We start from the raw sequence: 17,789 nt of genomic DNA, 5'->3' as shown, positions 1-17,789 counted from the left end.
TCTGAGGTTAATCTTCTGTGTTTTGTTATTTGATTATGTCTTTAAGATAATAATTTTTTTTTTTTATTCGTCAATATCATTATAAATGAATGAAAATCAAAGATCACGATTAGCGTGGTCATAAAAATAAATATTGCATTACAAACCTATATTTTAAGCATCCGTATATATATTTAGTATGCGCTAAATATACAGTGACATTAATAAAGCTGTAGTTAAACCATGAGTTTTCCCAATGATTCAAGATAATAAGAGAACGAACCATGCACAGGCCTTGCCGTAGTGTTTTGATCTATGTAAGATCGTTGGTGACATCTTGCGGCGACTCAAGGTATAGGTTCATGTTTCGTATGAATTTCATAAATAACCAGACTACCGCAAGTGGCAGCAGTAGTGTGAACGTGGCACATCACTTTGAGCGATTAATAATAAGGGGCGAGAAGGGAATTTCGGGAGCCTGAGTTGATTCATCTGAAACAGTTAGGCCTACTTTATAGTGTATGAGACGAATGTCATCAGTAGACATATGGTCATTATTTTTAGTAATATATTTTTTCTATTTGATTACCCTTACAATTATCCCCAATCGTTTTTTAATCAATAAATCAATCAATATCTTACACAACACTTCGAACCTCCCTTTCATAACTCATAGCACCATGAGCAGATCGGCCAGTCGACCAATAGGATCTCGGTACAGTTAAATAACAACCTAGGAAGTTCGCGTGTATTGGCTATCCTCGGCGTGACGTAGGCTCGTCGCAGGAGACGCCGCAGCGGACTGGCTGTGATAAAACACTTCAACGCTTCGGTACCTCGGGCCAGCGATTCCATCTGTACAGGTACGTCCGTATTTCATAACAATGTATAGGGTACTTTTGAAATAACCCGATGCAACTGTGAAGTTTAAAATGTGTTGACCTGTATGAACTTTACATGTCAACGTTGTTTAGCTCAGAATTGCAGTTGCGCGCCCTCATTTCAATGGTGGTGAATGTGTGACACAGTTAGTTACAATAGAAGGCTACACTTCGATCAGGGTTTGATCAAACATGTCATTGATGTCTAGATAGCCAATAGAGGTCTACAATGGCGGATAGGTTACATAATGAAAACGGACATTTGTTTGCTTTTGACTTTACCAGAGCTCTACATAAAATACAAATGGAAAGAGTTGTTACTCAATTGTCAACCCCTTATCAAATGGATTCCAACATAATAGTATATCGTGACTGCGAGTGTTTAATTGCTGTTTAATTGACCATCTTTAATTGTTTTGTTTACTGTAACGCTCAAAAGTATGACCCCATATTCAATGATCCCCAGTGATCATACAAACCATGAGATCACAATCTGATCCCTACGATTATGAAAAGCTAAACAAAACCTGTAACCATATTAAAGGGCGGGGGGGGGGAGGGGGGGGCTGCGGTCTTCAATTGGGGTTTCAGTTTTACAGTGCAACTTTAAGTGCAATATTTATTTATAATATCAACATTTAACGCTTATGATAAGATTCATACGTCAAAATTAGATCAAAATAATAATGCATATATTCCAGCTTTGTTTACACAATTTCCGTTCAGGATTTTTTTATTTTATTTTTTCTGACTGGGGGGGACAGCCTCTGACCAATGGTGGCCGTGGCCCGTGGCCCCCCCCTGGCCCCCATGTGGCTACTCCCTTGGTCATATATATATAATTCTTACCAAGTAAAACTGACTATTGCAGCAATGGGCAGTGATACATTAATAACACTGTTATAATAACACTGTCATAATATCACTTAGACCTGATAAAGTAATACTATTTAGTTGCATCACTCTTGCAGAGAGCGCTTGAAGCCTCCCATACTAATGTTTTTCGTTTGTCATCCTTTTTGTAACAATTGTACAATATTAAACATTGACTTAATGACACCATCATCTCCATAATGTTTGCAGCTACCCACGGCAAAACATATCATTCACTTAAATACACTATCTATTCTCTCTACTGCTCTCCTCCTTTCTACCACTCATCGCTCTCTTTCAATCTATCTCCAGGGTCCACGGATCTAGAGCCATGGATCTGGTGCTGAATGTGGCCGACTACCACCTCCTCACGCCCTATGTGTACCCAGCGTCGTGGGCCGAGGAGGGGGCGCTGCGGCAGATCCTCAGCCTCCTGGTGCTCACCAACCTGGGAGCGATGGTCCTCTACCTGGGCCTGGGGGCCATCAGTTACTACTTCGTGTTCGACCACATGCTGATGAAACACCCACACTTTTTAGAGGTACGGTAGTCAGAGATAGAGATAGTATGTCCAGAGAGACACAACTCGACACACAACATCACACTTTTTCATTAAACTACATTGACCCTTATAAGACTTTGTCAGTCCACGTTTTTTTTTTACAATCTTGCTGCACTATAACGATGCACACAAAAAAATATACATATAAGTGCTTCTGATCATTTATTCTTTTGTAGATGTATTGGTTGATCTATCGTTTTTTGGGGTACTAGGGGTTTGAATCTCCAACGGTATTTCAAAGTTTGTTAGTTTTCGTTTTTTAATTGAAGAAAGTGATTGCAATAACGTCAAAAAAGTAAAAGCAAACCTAGACAAAAGAATAAAAAGATTTTTGGTGCAGAATGATGGTGGATAAGATTCACAATTATTACATAAATTGATTTTTTTTCCCCAACCCCAATTATTACTGTCCTTCACTTTCTACTGTGAAACCGGAATTTACCATCTGGGATTAATAAAATACTATCTTGTCTTTCTTATCTTAATCCACATTATTTTATTTTAGAGGAAAGTCCAATGTGAATACCTGTTTTCAGTTCTGAACCGTGGATGTAGAAGGTTGTTGATCATTTCTGCTGTGCATCTCAGAACCAGGTCCGGAGAGAGATCAAGTATGCACTGACCTCCCTTCCCTGGATCAGTATCCCCACCGTGGCCTTGTTCTTTGCCGAAGTCAGAGGATATAGCAAACTCTACGACAATGTCTCAGACTACTCAATGGGTAAGAGACCCTTTCCTTTGCTCTCATTTTCTCTTGAGGGAACAGCTATCCTTAGAAAGTGCATTCTATTACTTTGTCTTGTCGTACATCGACCTTACAACTTCTGTAGTTGTGTTGTGTAAGACTTCACCAGTCAGACTTGATTATTCAGCCCTGGATGGGCCCAGCTTGCCTGTTGGGCTGAGAGGTCCAGTGGCTAAGATGTTCTAGCTCCCTTGATAGGTCCTGGGGTCACTTCCCTCTGCCCTGTCTGGCTAGGAAATATTAATACCATATACTACTACACAGGCTAAGTCTTGTTTCTGCATTTTGGTTCTCTTGCTTACAGGTTGGCCCATGGTGTTCCTAAGCATGGTGTCGTTCCTGCTATTCACAGACGGGAGCATCTACTGGATACACCGTTTCCTGCACCACAAGCTCATTTACAAGGTGAGCCTCCATATCGCTCTAGCACAGCCAAGCATCCAGGAACCAATCTAGAAAATATTGGCTAACCACTGCGATTCCTTCTCCGATAGCTGTTCCACAAGCCGCACCACGTGTGGAAGGTGGCCTCACCCTTCGCCAGCCATGCCTTCCACCCGGTAGACGGCTTCCTCCAGGGGCTGCCCTACCACATCTACCCCTTCCTCTTCCCCCTCCACAAGGTGCTCTACCTGGCCCTGTACGTCTTCGTCAACATCTGGACCATCTCCATCCACGACGGGGACTACCGGGTGCCGGGGCCCCTGGTGGAGGTCATCAACGGCGCCGCCCACCACACAGACCACCACCTGTTCTTTGACTACAACTACGGCCAGTACTTCACACTGTGGGACCGCCTGGGCGGCTCCTACCGCCACCCCTCGGCCCTCACGGGCAACGGGCCCCTGGACCTCATCAGGAGGCTGATTGCGGAGGGGAAGCTGCGCCCCGACAAGGCCGCCGTAAGAGGCCCGTCGAACGGACATACAGTGGCCGCGTGCAAAGAGGAGTAGCTAGGGGGAAGGCGGCGGAAAGACTGGGGAAGCGAGGGCAGGATGGATAGGACCAATGAATTTATGTAATTTGATTATGACAAGAATCATTGAAACATTCCTGAGGAAGTTGTGGTGGCGAGTACTTCAAATCGAGTTAAAGATATGATGTCTGGAGACAATTCAGTTCCCTTATCATATTCGCAAAACCCACATGAGCAGTCATGATGTTAACTGCACAGTGGACTGGACAATGTGCCTCAAAGTGGTAGATCACTGGAGTCCAGCGGACACCTTTTGTGACTTAACGCAATAAAAGTGAAAGAGATCTTTAACCTCTTGCCGGTGCCATGATATATCATTAAGTAGCCACCATCCCTGAAAAAGTATTTTTACAGGACATTTTATATTTGAGAACATATAAATTAACCATGAGTAGATTGGCTTAGAAAAGCGCTTTAACTTCAAATATGGTAATTTGGCACTTGGAGGAGGATGAACTTGGCTGCTTGACTCCTCCCACCCCTCCATCTCGCTCCACAGAAGACACCCACCTTAGCACTGAAAAACAACATGTCATTTTGGCTGAGATGCTAACAAGGATAGATGGGTCTCATTATAAGGCTGTCATGAAGATTGATAGACAGCTGTAAAGGGCGGCAAAGGGTTCCATCCTCGCCAAACGACAGTGACAGTGATCACTGGGCTTTCTTTAAAAAGACAACCTTTAAAAGAAGGAATATAGCACTGGAGTTGAAGGCATTTGAATGTTAGCACATTTCCATGTACCATCGACACTTCTAAGGACACTGATATGTGGTCATCGGTTCCTAGGTTAGGCAGGGATGTTTGCTTGGTTCCAGAGGGTTCCTGTTTCATTTGTATGTGCAAAATGAATTGATATGCTGTGATTATTGTGGACCTCTTTTGATATCTTAATCAACAAGGAGGCTTTTAATCATCATGTGATGATGAATAATAAAGCATTTAAAATGTGTTGAAAAATGACTACACTTGACTGAGTCTCTATGTAAATGAATACTCAATATACTGTACTGACGTAGATTAACCCCAACGATCTTTCACAGAAATGTTATAAATAAATGTATTTGCTCAGTCCCGCAGTCCGCTTCAAAGCAATTAAAATTAAAGAGCAGGCAGGATCTATTTTATTTGACAGAAATTGACTACTTATACGAGTTCTTGACCATGCAACAATTCCTATTGTCTGCTGGTTTTGATTGTGGTTCTATATTAGTTATGCAGAAATTGATTGCTCTTCGCCTCAGTTTTGGAGGAATGAAAAGTGTGAAGACTGGGGAGACCTTATTTAAAATAGTTCCCTCAGCTATGGTTGACCATTTTGTGAACACGAGGCAGAGGCAGAAACAATTCAAAAATCTTTTTACATTTTAATGATGTATTAAAAACATAGAAGCCTACTTGATGCAAGCTTCTCTCAGAATCTGTCACAGGAATTCTCTTCAACTGCAAGTTGTTATTGTGACAGCTCTGACTATCTGAATTTTGAACAGGGGCTGTGTGGGAAATTAGACTTAAACTTCACCTATCAATCTTACACAGGAGAAACTACACAACGACATAGCACAATTAACTAATTAACATGTGATGTTACTCAGACAAATTAGAAAAAAAAGGTGACTCCGAGACAGTAAAGTTAGGAAATAAAAAGGGAAGGTGACTGTGACCAGACAGAAATGCTTATTTGCTAAATCATTGACTCTGACTTTAATCTGAACCTTAATTGTTGACCTGCAATTGCATGTACTGTACTTCTGGATGCATGAATCGTTCAAGATGATAAACACATTTCTTCTGTAGCGTTAGATTCCTTGGTTGTAAAACATGATTCGAGAGCTATTTAGACACGTTTCTTGTGTCGAAAGAACCGGGTATAGCTTCAGACTTGTTTTCATCTCAACATAAAGGGGCCCTTGGATAGTCATTGCTTTAATGTGTTAATGAAATGTAATAGCAGCTGAGCTCTTGACAGACAGGTCAAAGGACAACGTACATGCCTTAATCTCAATCGACTGCATCTTAATGTACTTAATGATGCGCTGAGTTCCTACTTCTGAAGGGGCTTGACATTTTGAATGTGTGCAATAGTAGCCTCCGGCCATATCAAGTATGTATGGCAATGACTACCAGTTAAAAACATGCTGTAGTTGGACTTTAAGGTATAATTTCATAGAACCCCAGAGCTATCACTCCAGTCTGGGCCCCTCAGTATATCCACAATTGGTGCAGAATGTGACTGCTAGATTTATTACTGGTACGAGGAGATTTTAACGCATCACTGCGGATTGAACTGCTCTTCTCTGGCTGATTATAAGATTTTTCTTCATGGTCTGGCACCTAGCTACCTTAGTGAGCTCCAAGTCCCATATGTGTCAGGTCGTAAATTCCCCTGATTCAACTCTATTGGTTGCACCCATGGTTGGTAACCATGGGTAACCGGTTTCTTTGCTATCCAAGCCCCCAAACTCTGGAATTGCCTGGCCCCTGACCTTAGGTAAACTGGCTCAGCATTTCCTTTTTATAAAAAGGCTTTTTTTAAATTGTAATATTTTATGAATCTTTTTTGTTTGTGTTTATTTTATGCTTGTTGCTTGTTTATAATGTTTGTGGTTATTATTTTGGTACCACTGTTTATTGATGTTGTTTAATGTTTAATTTAATGTTTTTTACTTCTGTATTTTATTTGTTCTGTATTTTATTGTTTTTGTACGTGTTCTAAGACCTTGTAACCTTGTTAAGAAAGGTGCTTTACAAATTACATTTATATTTAATAATAATAATAATAATAATTGATCAGTTTTTTATAGCACTTTTCTAAATACTCAAAGACGCCTTACAAATAAGAAAGGAATACATACAGACAGTACAGACACTCAAACAAAAGGGAAAAAAATAAACAACACCACAACAATAGGCAACACATTAAGAGAGCGGGAAAGAGAGGAAGATGGCGGAGGATGATTTGTCAAATGTCGTAGTTGGTCCTGAAGAGATAGTTTTTAAGTTGACTTTTGAATGAACAGAGTGTATCAGAGTTTCGGATGGCCAGAGGGAGGGAGTTCCAGAGGGTAGGGGCGGCGATGGCGAAGGCTCTGTCCCCGAGGGTGCGATACTTGGTCTTGGTGATGGAGGTGAGAAGGTTGGCATCAGCGGAGCGTAAGCGGCGAGTGGGGGAGTGGCGATGGAGGAGATCTGTTATGTACGAGGGTGCAAAGTTGTTCAGCGCTTTGTAGGTGGTAAGGAGGATCTTGAAATTGATGTGTTGTTTTATTGGAAGCCAATGAAGTTGACGGAGGATGGGAGTAATGTGTTCTCTGGAGGGGGAGTTAGTAAGCAGTCGGGCAGCAGAGTTTTGTACATATTGCAATTTTTGAAGAATAGTGAAGGGGAGGCCATACAGAATGTCTGCAAGTGATGAAGGCGTGGATTAGTGTTTCGGTAGCTGAGGATGAAAGAGTGGGTCGAAGGCGTGCAACGTTGCGGAGGTGGAAGAAGGATGTTTTTCTGACGCTGTTTATGCGTGACTTGAAAGAGAGCGTGGGGTCCATGATGATGCCGAGGTTTCTGACCAGGGGGGAGGGAGTGACAGAGTGACCATTGATGCAAATTGAGAAGTTCTGGGAGGTGGGGATGATGGTTTTTGGGCCAAAAATTATGATTTCAGTTTTATGCCGCTGAGTTTGAGGAAGTTGTTGTCCATCCAGGTTTGGATGTCAGTGAGGCAGTTGGTGAGAGTGTATAGGATGGCAGGAGTAATGGCTGTGGTGGTGATGTATAGTTGGGTATCATCGGCGTAACAGTGAGTTACGCCGATGTAGAGGATGTAGAGGATGAAGAGGATGGGGCCAAGCACTGAGCCTTAGGGGACTCCGTGTGAGACAGGGATGGTGTGGGATTTGTGGTTGTTGATCATGATTTATTGGAATATTTTTAGTGCGTGGTAACTAGCAGTCTAGATATATGCAACTCCGGTTTGCCATATGCATTGATAATAAAAATGTGATTTCCTATCATGCAACAATTTGTATTGACAAACACATTTATTTAACATATTAAGCAGAGTGGACGTCTTGAATCCTCCAAGAATGCAATGGACAATCATTTCATTACTCTATGCTAATGCTTCTAAAGCAAAGTAATAAAATGGTAGTCATAAAGACCACGTTAAGAAAAGTTTTTTTAAAGTGTATTTCAAATCAATGCAATAACTTGAAAGTTGAACAGAAATATTGTAACCAATCTTCTTAGGCTATATCCCAAGTCAATTGTTTTTTTCAGGTTATATTGCATTGATTACTTTTCACCACCAGATGGCGCTACCTCCATCTGCAGGAATGTAACCAAGTGGGCTGCGCAGGGTCATTTAATGTAAAATATTTCCCTTTTTTCCCCTCAGTATTAACAGCAGAACTAATGTATGTTTAAAATATGCACGAAAAGATAGAGTGATAAATAATGTCACAGGGTCAGGATGCATGAATTTATTGCAGTCAACTGAATGAGCACATAACTACTTATGAAACCTTCCTAGCCTTCCTGGCTAGCTAAGTAGATAGTTATACAACATAAAATGATAATAATGTTGTGCAACAAATTACCTGATGATAGTGTTAGCGGGATTAACAAAAATAACCTTGCAGTCATGCTTAATCCCCAATTACTATGTTGTCATCTCATACTGGAATTTATGTGGAAATGTACAGAACAGTTGGGATAGTTTGTCCCTAAAAAAGATATTCTGTATCCAATAATTGTTTTTATATGAATGAAGAAGAATAGAAGATTTACAATGAAACAAAGACAGCTTTTAACACATTGCTGCACGATAAAAATCATAAAAAAGGAAGGTATGAGGTATGCTAGCGGTAAAATACTAGCAGTAGTGAAATAGAAGGAGAGGCTAGAAGAATGGGTTTCTAGAAGAGGGGGCATGGCCAATCCTAATCCTCAATAATCTGGTGAGTCACTCACACAGGGCCGAAAATATCTAGCATTATCCTCCTCATTCTCCAGCGGGAGAAGGAATCCATATAAATAACAAGAGAAACTGAGGTACTGCTAGTTGACAAGGACTGGGAGGACAAACTCCAACCACCAAAACGGCACCTTGTTCTTTCTGCTCTGTTTCAGAGGGGAATTATTTGCATTGAATCGGCAATTTCTTCAGAGTGATGGCCCTCATGAAATCTGGTTGGCTGTGGAGACAGAGTAAGTCTTTTCTTCTTAACAACAGGTCACATATTGGTTTCAGGTTCTTCCTAATCATATCCACGCAACACTATTTCCTATTTTAAAGACCAGCTCATTTTTGTGGTTAAAGGTTATCTAGGTTATTTAATTTAGTTTGTAGCAAAGGTTAGGCTGATTTACAGAGTCTTGCTTATGAGCAGGTCAAGCTGCTGCTAACACGTTAATCCCTGTTTTGTTTTCTGTGAACTATTGTAAACACACTTTGTATTAAAGAGCTACCAAACAGGTGACCTTTAAATTTGAATTCAGAGTTGTCTGTTTGAGCAAGTAGCATCGTGGGTAATGTAGTAAATCACATTCATATTCAAATCACTAAACACCTTCATTGAGAATGCAGTCCACCATAAACTGGTGGACGGCTATTGTAACCTTGTAACTTGAGGTACATATGATATATAGTTTGATCTACTAAATTGTCGACAAAGGATTTCTGGCGTGATATAATATTCTGCCTTAACCAAGGTGAATTACTGCTTCACACGTAACCGAATACGCCTCATTTGGAGTACAACATCGATTGGTTTGACTCCTATCAAAGGGAACCAAGAATCTTCTCTACAGCTTGACGGTGTAAAATGGGACTGTTATGAAACTCTAGTGTGTGTGTGCCACTTAGACCCACCTGTAATCCAATCAACTGTCTACCTGTAAGTGGCTTATCACGGTTAGCCAATGGAAGCGCACCAACCCACACAGAGTATGAGCCTAAAATACAACTGAATGGCCACTGTTGTTTGCAAGAGAGAAACGTCAAGAATTGCACATTTGGGAGAGAGAGAGAGGGCGAGAGTATGAAAGAGAGAGAGAGAGAGAGAGAGAGAGAGAGAGAGAGAGAGAGAGAGAGAGAGAGAGAGAGAGAGAGAGAGAGTGGAAGAAAGAGACAGTGGAAGATAGAGACAGTGGAAGAGAGGTAGAGAGGGAGTGACAGAGACAGAGTGGAAGAGAGAGAGAAAGTGAAAGAGAGAGAGAGAGGGGGAGAGAGGGAGGGAGAGGGTGTAAGGGAGAGAGACAGAGTTAAAGATAGAGACAGTGGAAGAGATAGGGAGAGAGAGAGAGAGTGGAAGAGAGAACAAATGATGAAGTACAATAAAAACTGAAACAGAAACACATAAATTATACCTTGGCATCATTGATTTTCATGCAAATAAAGCACAAGTGTAACAGGCCAACTGCAACCAGATTCCATTTAAAATAATCTTCTGTGACCACAATCCTCAGTCACCAAAACGATTCCCTTTATTCATCTTGATAAGTAATTAGTAAGTGTAAGTTGCCGTAACCAAACAAGTTAGAATAAATGACCTTGATCAAGATAGACATATTAACAGAAAACCCCAAATCTAGTCCTAAGAGGGAAACCCACTGCACTTGCAGCTTACTTACAAATATATGTCTTATTTCATACAGTGGAGCGCTTAAAATACCTGCTGTGGAACCATAATTATGATAGGTTTTTGTAGAAGCAGGGATTGTATGGGTTTAATATAGAAAGAAGTACATCCAGACCAGGATACATTGTTCCTCAAGAAGAATAAGAATGAAACTATAATTCACCCAGGTCTGCTGGCGTGAGGTACCTATGGAGCTCCAGACTCCCTGCAGCGTTTTCTCTCAGTTTCTCACCTCATCCTTCTCTCCTATCAGCCACAGTCCTCAAACGCTGGAAATTGAACTGGTGTGATATTTGGATTGATGGGAGTTTTGTCTTCTACAAGAGCGACAGCAGAAGAGACTTCATGCAACGCGTCAGCCTCAAGACCACATGTGTAGACGTCAGATCTGGCTTTGAGTGTGCAGGTAGCTATTACGTTCCCAATGTGTGTGTGTGTGTGTGTGTGTGCGTGTGTGCATGTGCGTGTGTGCATGTGCGTGAATGCATGTGGGTGCGTGCATGTGCCTGCGTGCATGCATGTGCTTGCACGTGCATGCCTTGTTGTGTCGCTTGTTGCGTCACCCGTAGCACTGCTTCACCATCACCATGCAGCACACGCGTGTGAATGCTACACTCTGACTTCCCACCCGGAGCACATTCACGCACACTCACACCTTCAGACTTCACACCACTAAAAGCCGTGGCTCCACAGGTGTGAATCCCCCTGAGAGCCACCCCAGAGAGAACCTCCTGGTGGTCCTGCTGGCTGACGGCTCCAGCGTCAACCTTTGTGCCAACAGTGAAGACGAAGCCATGTGAGTGCTCTCTGAACCCCATAGTGCAGCGGCAGGGGGTACCATGATCTGGTCATGGCTACAAAGATCCTTTCTCCCAGCCCAAAGGTCGTGTGTTCAATCCCCGTGGGCAACAGTCTACCTGTAGGCATCTTTCAGCCATGATGCTCTAAGTCTAATATGTACCTGGTCATTAAGGACATCTTAAAATAGAGGATAATTGCCTTTAAGCATTGGCTAAGTTTAATTAAAATAATTAGTTGTACTGACTCAACGTCAGCAAGTCTGCCACGCCCTAACGTATTGTTGGTTCTATTTACAGAGCCTGGAAACTCACCATAGTCGATACCAAAAGGAACCCGGTGAGTATAAGTGCATATAAGTATATGTGTTGTGTTGGTAATCCACATTCTATGGGGTAGCTTCAGTGCCTTCTCTCATTCTGCTCACACACGTATTAATGGTTTCTATTCTCTCTGTGGCCGCAGATTAAACCATAAAGTAATTGTAAAAGGCTTGTGTACAAAAATAATGTCTTCTTGCTGTGCTTCTCTAATTGAGTCTTAAGTGCTTGATGGATCGCAAATGCTATCTCATAATTAAAATGCTCTTATTTTCAATGCGAAAAATAAGAGAAAAACCAAAGTCTTCAAATGCCTTTCCCATGGTCTTGGTAAAGGTGTGAGCACCCTGACCTGAGGCCAGTTGAGTTTCTAAACTGGGTTTTGTTTTCCTTCCTGGTGCACAGCTGTTCACCTACGACCCTTATGATGACTCTTATCAGGCGGTTCCAGTCAACAGCCACCACACCATCTACATCACACCTGGAGCAGGACCAGGTACATTATACTCCCATCCGGAACACCTGAGGGACCTCCAAACCCTATCGCCATTCAAAACTGCCCTCAAAACCCAATTCACACGTTGGCCTTCAGTCTGGCCAAGCCCTCCCTTCTCCTACTCCTCTTCCCTCTCAATTGGCAGTACACTTATGTGTATGTGTGGGCATATTTATATGTTTAGGAAAATATAAATACATTCTTTCACTAATGTATTTCTGTTTTGCATCTTAGTTTTCCAGTATTAAGAGCATCTTTGAGATATTTAATAAAAAGCAATCGACAAGTCCACTTTCAGATTTGTATTAATATGATTATGATTATTATTAATATGGGTTAGGCACAGGTCTCATCTATCTGGGGAGAGAGGTGTGAGGTTTACTGGGGGAGTGTATTAGCAAAGAGGGGTCAGGAAAGTCTAGGTTAGGGAGTTCCATTCCCAGCCAATTCTAGGGTAGTACCCCAAGTCTGCAGTTTACCTGAAGGCATTGTCGAGCAAGATGCCATGACCCCTTCCTGCTCCTTATCGGCATGGCTGCATATCACTATGGAAGGATCCGTTGAAATGGATTGCGCTGAAAAAAATAAATGCAAAGATATGGTATGATCCAAGGGGGCACTACAATGCAATCCTTTCAGATATTTATTGTCTTGGTATATCGTTATTTTAAAATTAAGATGGGTTGAATAAGGAATTAAATGAAATTCAATCAAACAGCCTGATATAGATTCAATACTCTCACAATTCATTAATTAATTATTGATGTTTATGGTTTTGAGGTATTAATTGTAGTATTGGCAAACAGGGAATGACAATTGATTCCCCTCATCCCGGCAAATCTATCCGTAATGATGATAGTCTAATAATAGCAAAGACAAATCATGATTACAGCCTGATGAAGAAAGAATGTTTTTCTCTGCGCTAAAATATGCATCCATTGAAGGCAGTTTTGAGGGTTTAAAGCTCTTCAACTCTCATTCCAAATGTTCACAATTGTTAATGCCATCTGATCTATATATATGTATTTTTTTCCTATTTTGACATTTCGACATTTAGCCACTTCAACAAATATCAAAATTACACAATACATACAGATAGCACGCTTCAACTGACTCAGAATCGAACTCAGCAACAGACAGATGACAACTATAAGCGCGGTGGTCTCATTGATAATATCCACGCATTGTTTAGTGAATCGACTAGGGATAATCCCTCATCCTAACCCTTAAATTCTTCAGTACATTCCAAACAAGACTGGAATGAAGGAATAGGATGCATGAATGGGGCTTCAAAGTTGTAATGAGTACGGAGAGACGAAGTTGAAAGTCACACCACGTAAACCCGTTCCTGTGTGGTTCCTTCGCTACAGGTACGCATCAGGTGGTGGTTCAGAGGGATCCGTTCGACGGCGTGGCAGAGCAGCTGGCCCTGGGCCTGCTGGCCGGGATGGCTGCCGGGGCGGCCATGCGCTCCTTCCTCTGGATGCCCTTCTTGTTCTGCTAAGAGGGCTCCCCCTGACCCACAATGCACCACGCCACAAAAAGCTCTGCCTAATCCAGTGCAGGACTGGACTCCAAATCCTTCGAGCACGAACAACTGCTTTGTTGTTCCTTTTGTGTTTTACGTTGGTATCTTTTTTTATGTACTTCTCTGATGAAATGGCGCCTGTTGAAACCAACGGTCGTATTTTTCTGAGAAGCTGAAATTGCTGTGGGTCCACGGTTCGCGGAATTACAGCAATTCAAAACGAGACAAGAGGTTCAAACCCCCTTTCTGTATGTTATTGCGTGTATATATCTTTGCAATATTGTAAATATTGTAGACTGTAAATTATATAGATGTATTTAACTGCTGTCTTTTTATGTTCATGGAACACTTGCACTTTAGAAGCAGTATATATGACAGTATTGACTATTGAGAGGGGTATATTGGGTATATTTGAATGAGAATGGCAGTTCATTGAAATAAAAAATAAATAGACATGTTTGTGTTTCTGGTTTCAGGTTGCCATAAGCCTTAGTGTATCAGAGAATGCTCAAAATAGCTGTCTTTTAAAAACAATGATATAATTTGTTGTTGCACATATCTGAAATCAGCCAATGAAGACGAACAGTAAAGAGGATATAGGAAGGGAACCTGACAAACTCTTGAGAATTCTTCTGGAGAGGAAGTTCTACCACAAGGGTATCACAATAGGCTAAATGAAGGTCTGGCACTTGCTGTTAAGCGGGATACCTTAGACGCCCACATCTTTGTATCTAGATATTCATGGAGGGCCCAAACTTCAGTCGTATCTCTGGAGGTCTTTGCATCTGCCTCGGGTATCAGCTCTTCTTCAAAAGACAAGAGCAAAAACTAGTGTGTTGAAATCCACAATAACATATCAGCTTGTGCAATGTACTAGTCAACATTTGCGAGGTGGTTTTAGGATTCACACATTTGGTTATCACCATGAATGGTGAAAACCAGCTGTAAGCAATGCCGGTGCAGACTCGTAGCCAATACTTAATGCATTTTCTCTGGTCTTGAGAGAAAAGGAGTGTATCACGATGGCTGCAATAGATAATACGGTTGATACAGCTAGCTCTACTAGCTCATCTCTGTGTCTCTCAGGGCCAGCAGTGACTTTCACAGGTCCTTTCACCCTTACTTTCATTTGTTGTTTTTGGAACGCAGCCCTGGACTTGTGCAACGCTGCAGCCGGGAAACATGCTATTTTCCTACTGAATTAATGATTAAGAGGGCCAAAAGGGACGGCCATGTTGAAACGTTCGATTCTTTGTATCTGAGTGTATAGAGTCATATGGTTGTTGCTGTATGGGTTTATTCTGGTTGCCTGATGTGGCACCTCATTAAAAACAGGATATTAGGACGAGACTGAATGCAAGAGGGATCTGGAGGGACGTCTATCGATCCTTCAGAATTTGATTTGCAATAGCGGGAGTGCTTAGAGGACGTCCCAGTGGGGTGATCGATATACTATTCACAGTGCCGGAACATTATGCACGCCCGCACAGGCTTGTTGTCAGAAGAACTTGTCAGTTTTAAACGAGAGAGAGCTGCCAAGGTAAAAAGGCTGTCAGTTTCCTTTACGCGTTGTCTTTCAGTTAAACTACTTCCTGGTACACTGCAACACATTGTCGCCAATTCAAACACAATCAGCAGGCTTATTTGTCAAGGACAACATGTAGTACCTGGCATTCGCAGAACGCTGTAAGCGTTTGTGAACGTTCTACACTCAACCCTTGTCGTCTTTATGGTAACGTCTTTAATTTGCCAGTGTCCAGACTTAATTCATTGATAGATGAACCATGCTCAGAGCTGTTTTGCATCATTACCAGCGATGATTGAATGTCACGGATTACTCTATCTGAAATAATATACTTTGTTGTATCTATTACATTTTAATAGTTTAATTAGTTAACCGAATTGTCTAGCGCCTACCTGGTTTGCATGAAGAAGTTGTCTCTTTAAAGTAGCAAGGCTACAGACAGACAGTCAACTATATTTCATTATAAAACCTGCTCCTTTTGCATCTCTGTGAAGTGAATGAGTAATCTCTTGCAACACAATCCTTAAGACGAAACAGACTAATTCTTCTGTCATTATGGCCTCCTCCCTGCTTTCGGCAGGCAGAGTTAGAACCTTCTTCTGGTTAAATCTGTAATTACTATCCAATCTGCCTTGAGGAGAAAAATAAATTTAATTTGACAAGGAGGTAATGAACCTCTGCAGCCATTATTTTAGATAAGCCATTTGAGAGACTTGGTTGTGAGCGCTGATGAAAATTCTATTAAACATAGCTGGCTGATTTCTGTGTTTTGCTCCGTGGCAGAGAAGCCTCTCCTCTACCCTTGCCAATTTACTTTGAACTCTTCGACTTGCCTGGGATCATTACATCAAGAAGCATCAAACGCTTGCCCCCTTTTTACTTAATGATTCAAAGGGAAGGGGCCTAGTCTTTGGGCAAATGACCTCTAATAACCTCACCCCCCCCCTACACACACACACACACACACACACACACACACACACACACACACACACACACACACACACACACACACACACACACACACACACATACACACACACACACACACCGGTAACAAGGGGGGAACAGACCTAAAGGGTCTAGCACTTTGTATTTGTGCAAGACTTTTGTAACTGATGAAATTGTAGATGAAATGTCGACCAAGGAAAATTAAGGATTGATTTTTGACAGAACCTATGTCCATCATAAAATAAATGACCTCGGCTGTACTATATATAAATATATTCACAGTATATTTATAAATATAACTACATTTATTTTTGTGTGTATGGTTAGGTTAATGATAATGATTGCGTATTATTATATTGTTTTGTTTTTTATAGATAGTTTCTGGATAAGCCATGGTATTTGATTGGTATTTGACATTTGGTTGAGAGACTCTTAAATACATAATGCTATCCATGTACTCTCGGTCATTGACCTGACATAAACACGGTACTATAAACAGGGTAAATTGCTGACCAAGCCCTATAAGTATTAACCTGAGATAAATCCCCTGACCTCTGACTGTCTATTTCGATCGATGAGGAAGTACTTCCACTGCATAACGATACCGACAAGAGGGGTAAATGATAATACAATAGAGATCATAAAAAATAAAATGTAAAATAGAAATGAAATAGCATGAGAAATAATGAATACCATACAAAATAGAAAAGTCTCGTATCCTATACCCTACCTGTGAGTCCACTGCAGAGGGGCCAAACTGAACATGGCTAGAAATAAACTGGAAGCCCTTATGTAACCAGAGGTAATGTGTTGATGTCATCCCGACTTTCTCCTCCGATGCTGAATATTTGAGGCATCGTGACGGGGGGTTGGGGGGGGGGGATATTCTGAGCTTTTGGTTCAAAGCTTGACGTATCTTTGAATTAAACCCGCCAGAAAGTTGGGATACACAGAAAGAAAGTTGTGGGGATAGTCGTTGGAAGCTTTTGAGAATTCATTGGACTCTTTCCATTTTGATCTGTGCTCTGCCTTGGATAAATATCATGAAATTACAAAATTAATGTTTTTTGGCAGTAGAATGTCCCTCAAATAGAAAGTGGTAACAACACATAGAAGTCAAAGACACAAAGTGTGAATGTTAAATGCAAAGTGTGAAATGTTGAAATTGATTCATTGAAAGTGTGAATCTGAGAAGAGACGATTTGGTCTCAAACAGCCATTGCTATTAAACGTATGCACTATGTAACCCTTTCACGGCTTTCCCACTTCTGCTCCCAAAACATTAACATTTGAAAGGATAAAACCGTCCACCAGTAGTTTATTCACAGAGGAGGCGTTGCATTAGTGATGAAGGGCCGGAAGGTACCAGGCTGCTAATTAACAACCAACAAGTGGTGGAGGTGGAGGCTTTATTATTATGTATTGTTAGTAATAATAATATTACTACTCCTAGCAAATTTGAACAACAGTCTTGACGGTAGTGATACAAGTTTGAGAATCATCTAAGGCTTACATG

At 41.3% G+C, this 17,789-nt stretch overlaps 2 protein-coding genes across 3 annotated transcripts; both read left to right on the top strand.

Moving 5' to 3' along the window:
* Window positions 1–745: 745 nt before the first annotated feature.
* LOC132461724 (lathosterol oxidase-like) lies at window positions 746–4,980 on the top strand. Its single transcript, XM_060057039.1, has 5 exons — window positions 746–842; window positions 2,046–2,274; window positions 2,884–3,016; window positions 3,345–3,445; window positions 3,535–4,980. The coding sequence occupies exons 2-5, from the start codon at window positions 2,065–2,067 to the stop codon at window positions 3,991–3,993; spliced, it is 903 nt and encodes a 300-aa protein (XP_059913022.1). The 5' UTR covers window positions 746–842; window positions 2,046–2,064; the 3' UTR covers window positions 3,994–4,980.
* Window positions 4,981–8,963: 3,983 nt separating this feature from the next.
* plekhb1 (pleckstrin homology domain containing B1) lies at window positions 8,964–14,250 on the top strand. Of its 2 annotated transcripts, XM_060057038.1 has the most exons (7): window positions 8,976–9,066; window positions 9,145–9,222; window positions 10,909–11,061; window positions 11,349–11,451; window positions 11,753–11,792; window positions 12,179–12,269; window positions 13,640–14,250. In XM_060057038.1, the coding sequence occupies exons 2-7, from the start codon at window positions 9,186–9,188 to the stop codon at window positions 13,771–13,773; spliced, it is 558 nt and encodes a 185-aa protein (XP_059913021.1). In that variant the 5' UTR covers window positions 8,976–9,066; window positions 9,145–9,185; the 3' UTR covers window positions 13,774–14,250. The 2 variants fall into 2 exon arrangements, with proteins under 2 accessions (XP_059913020.1, XP_059913021.1); XM_060057037.1 differs by having other exon boundaries at window positions 8,964–9,222.
* The last annotated feature ends 3,539 nt before the right edge of the window (window positions 14,251–17,789 follow it).

The sequence above is a fragment of the Gadus macrocephalus genome, chromosome 7, assembly GCF_031168955.1.
Source record: "Gadus macrocephalus chromosome 7, ASM3116895v1".
Classification (NCBI taxonomy): Eukaryota; Metazoa; Chordata; class Actinopteri; order Gadiformes; family Gadidae; genus Gadus; species Gadus macrocephalus.
The sequence above is the reverse complement of the archived record's forward strand: the minus strand, read 5'-3'. Positions and strand labels throughout refer to the sequence as shown.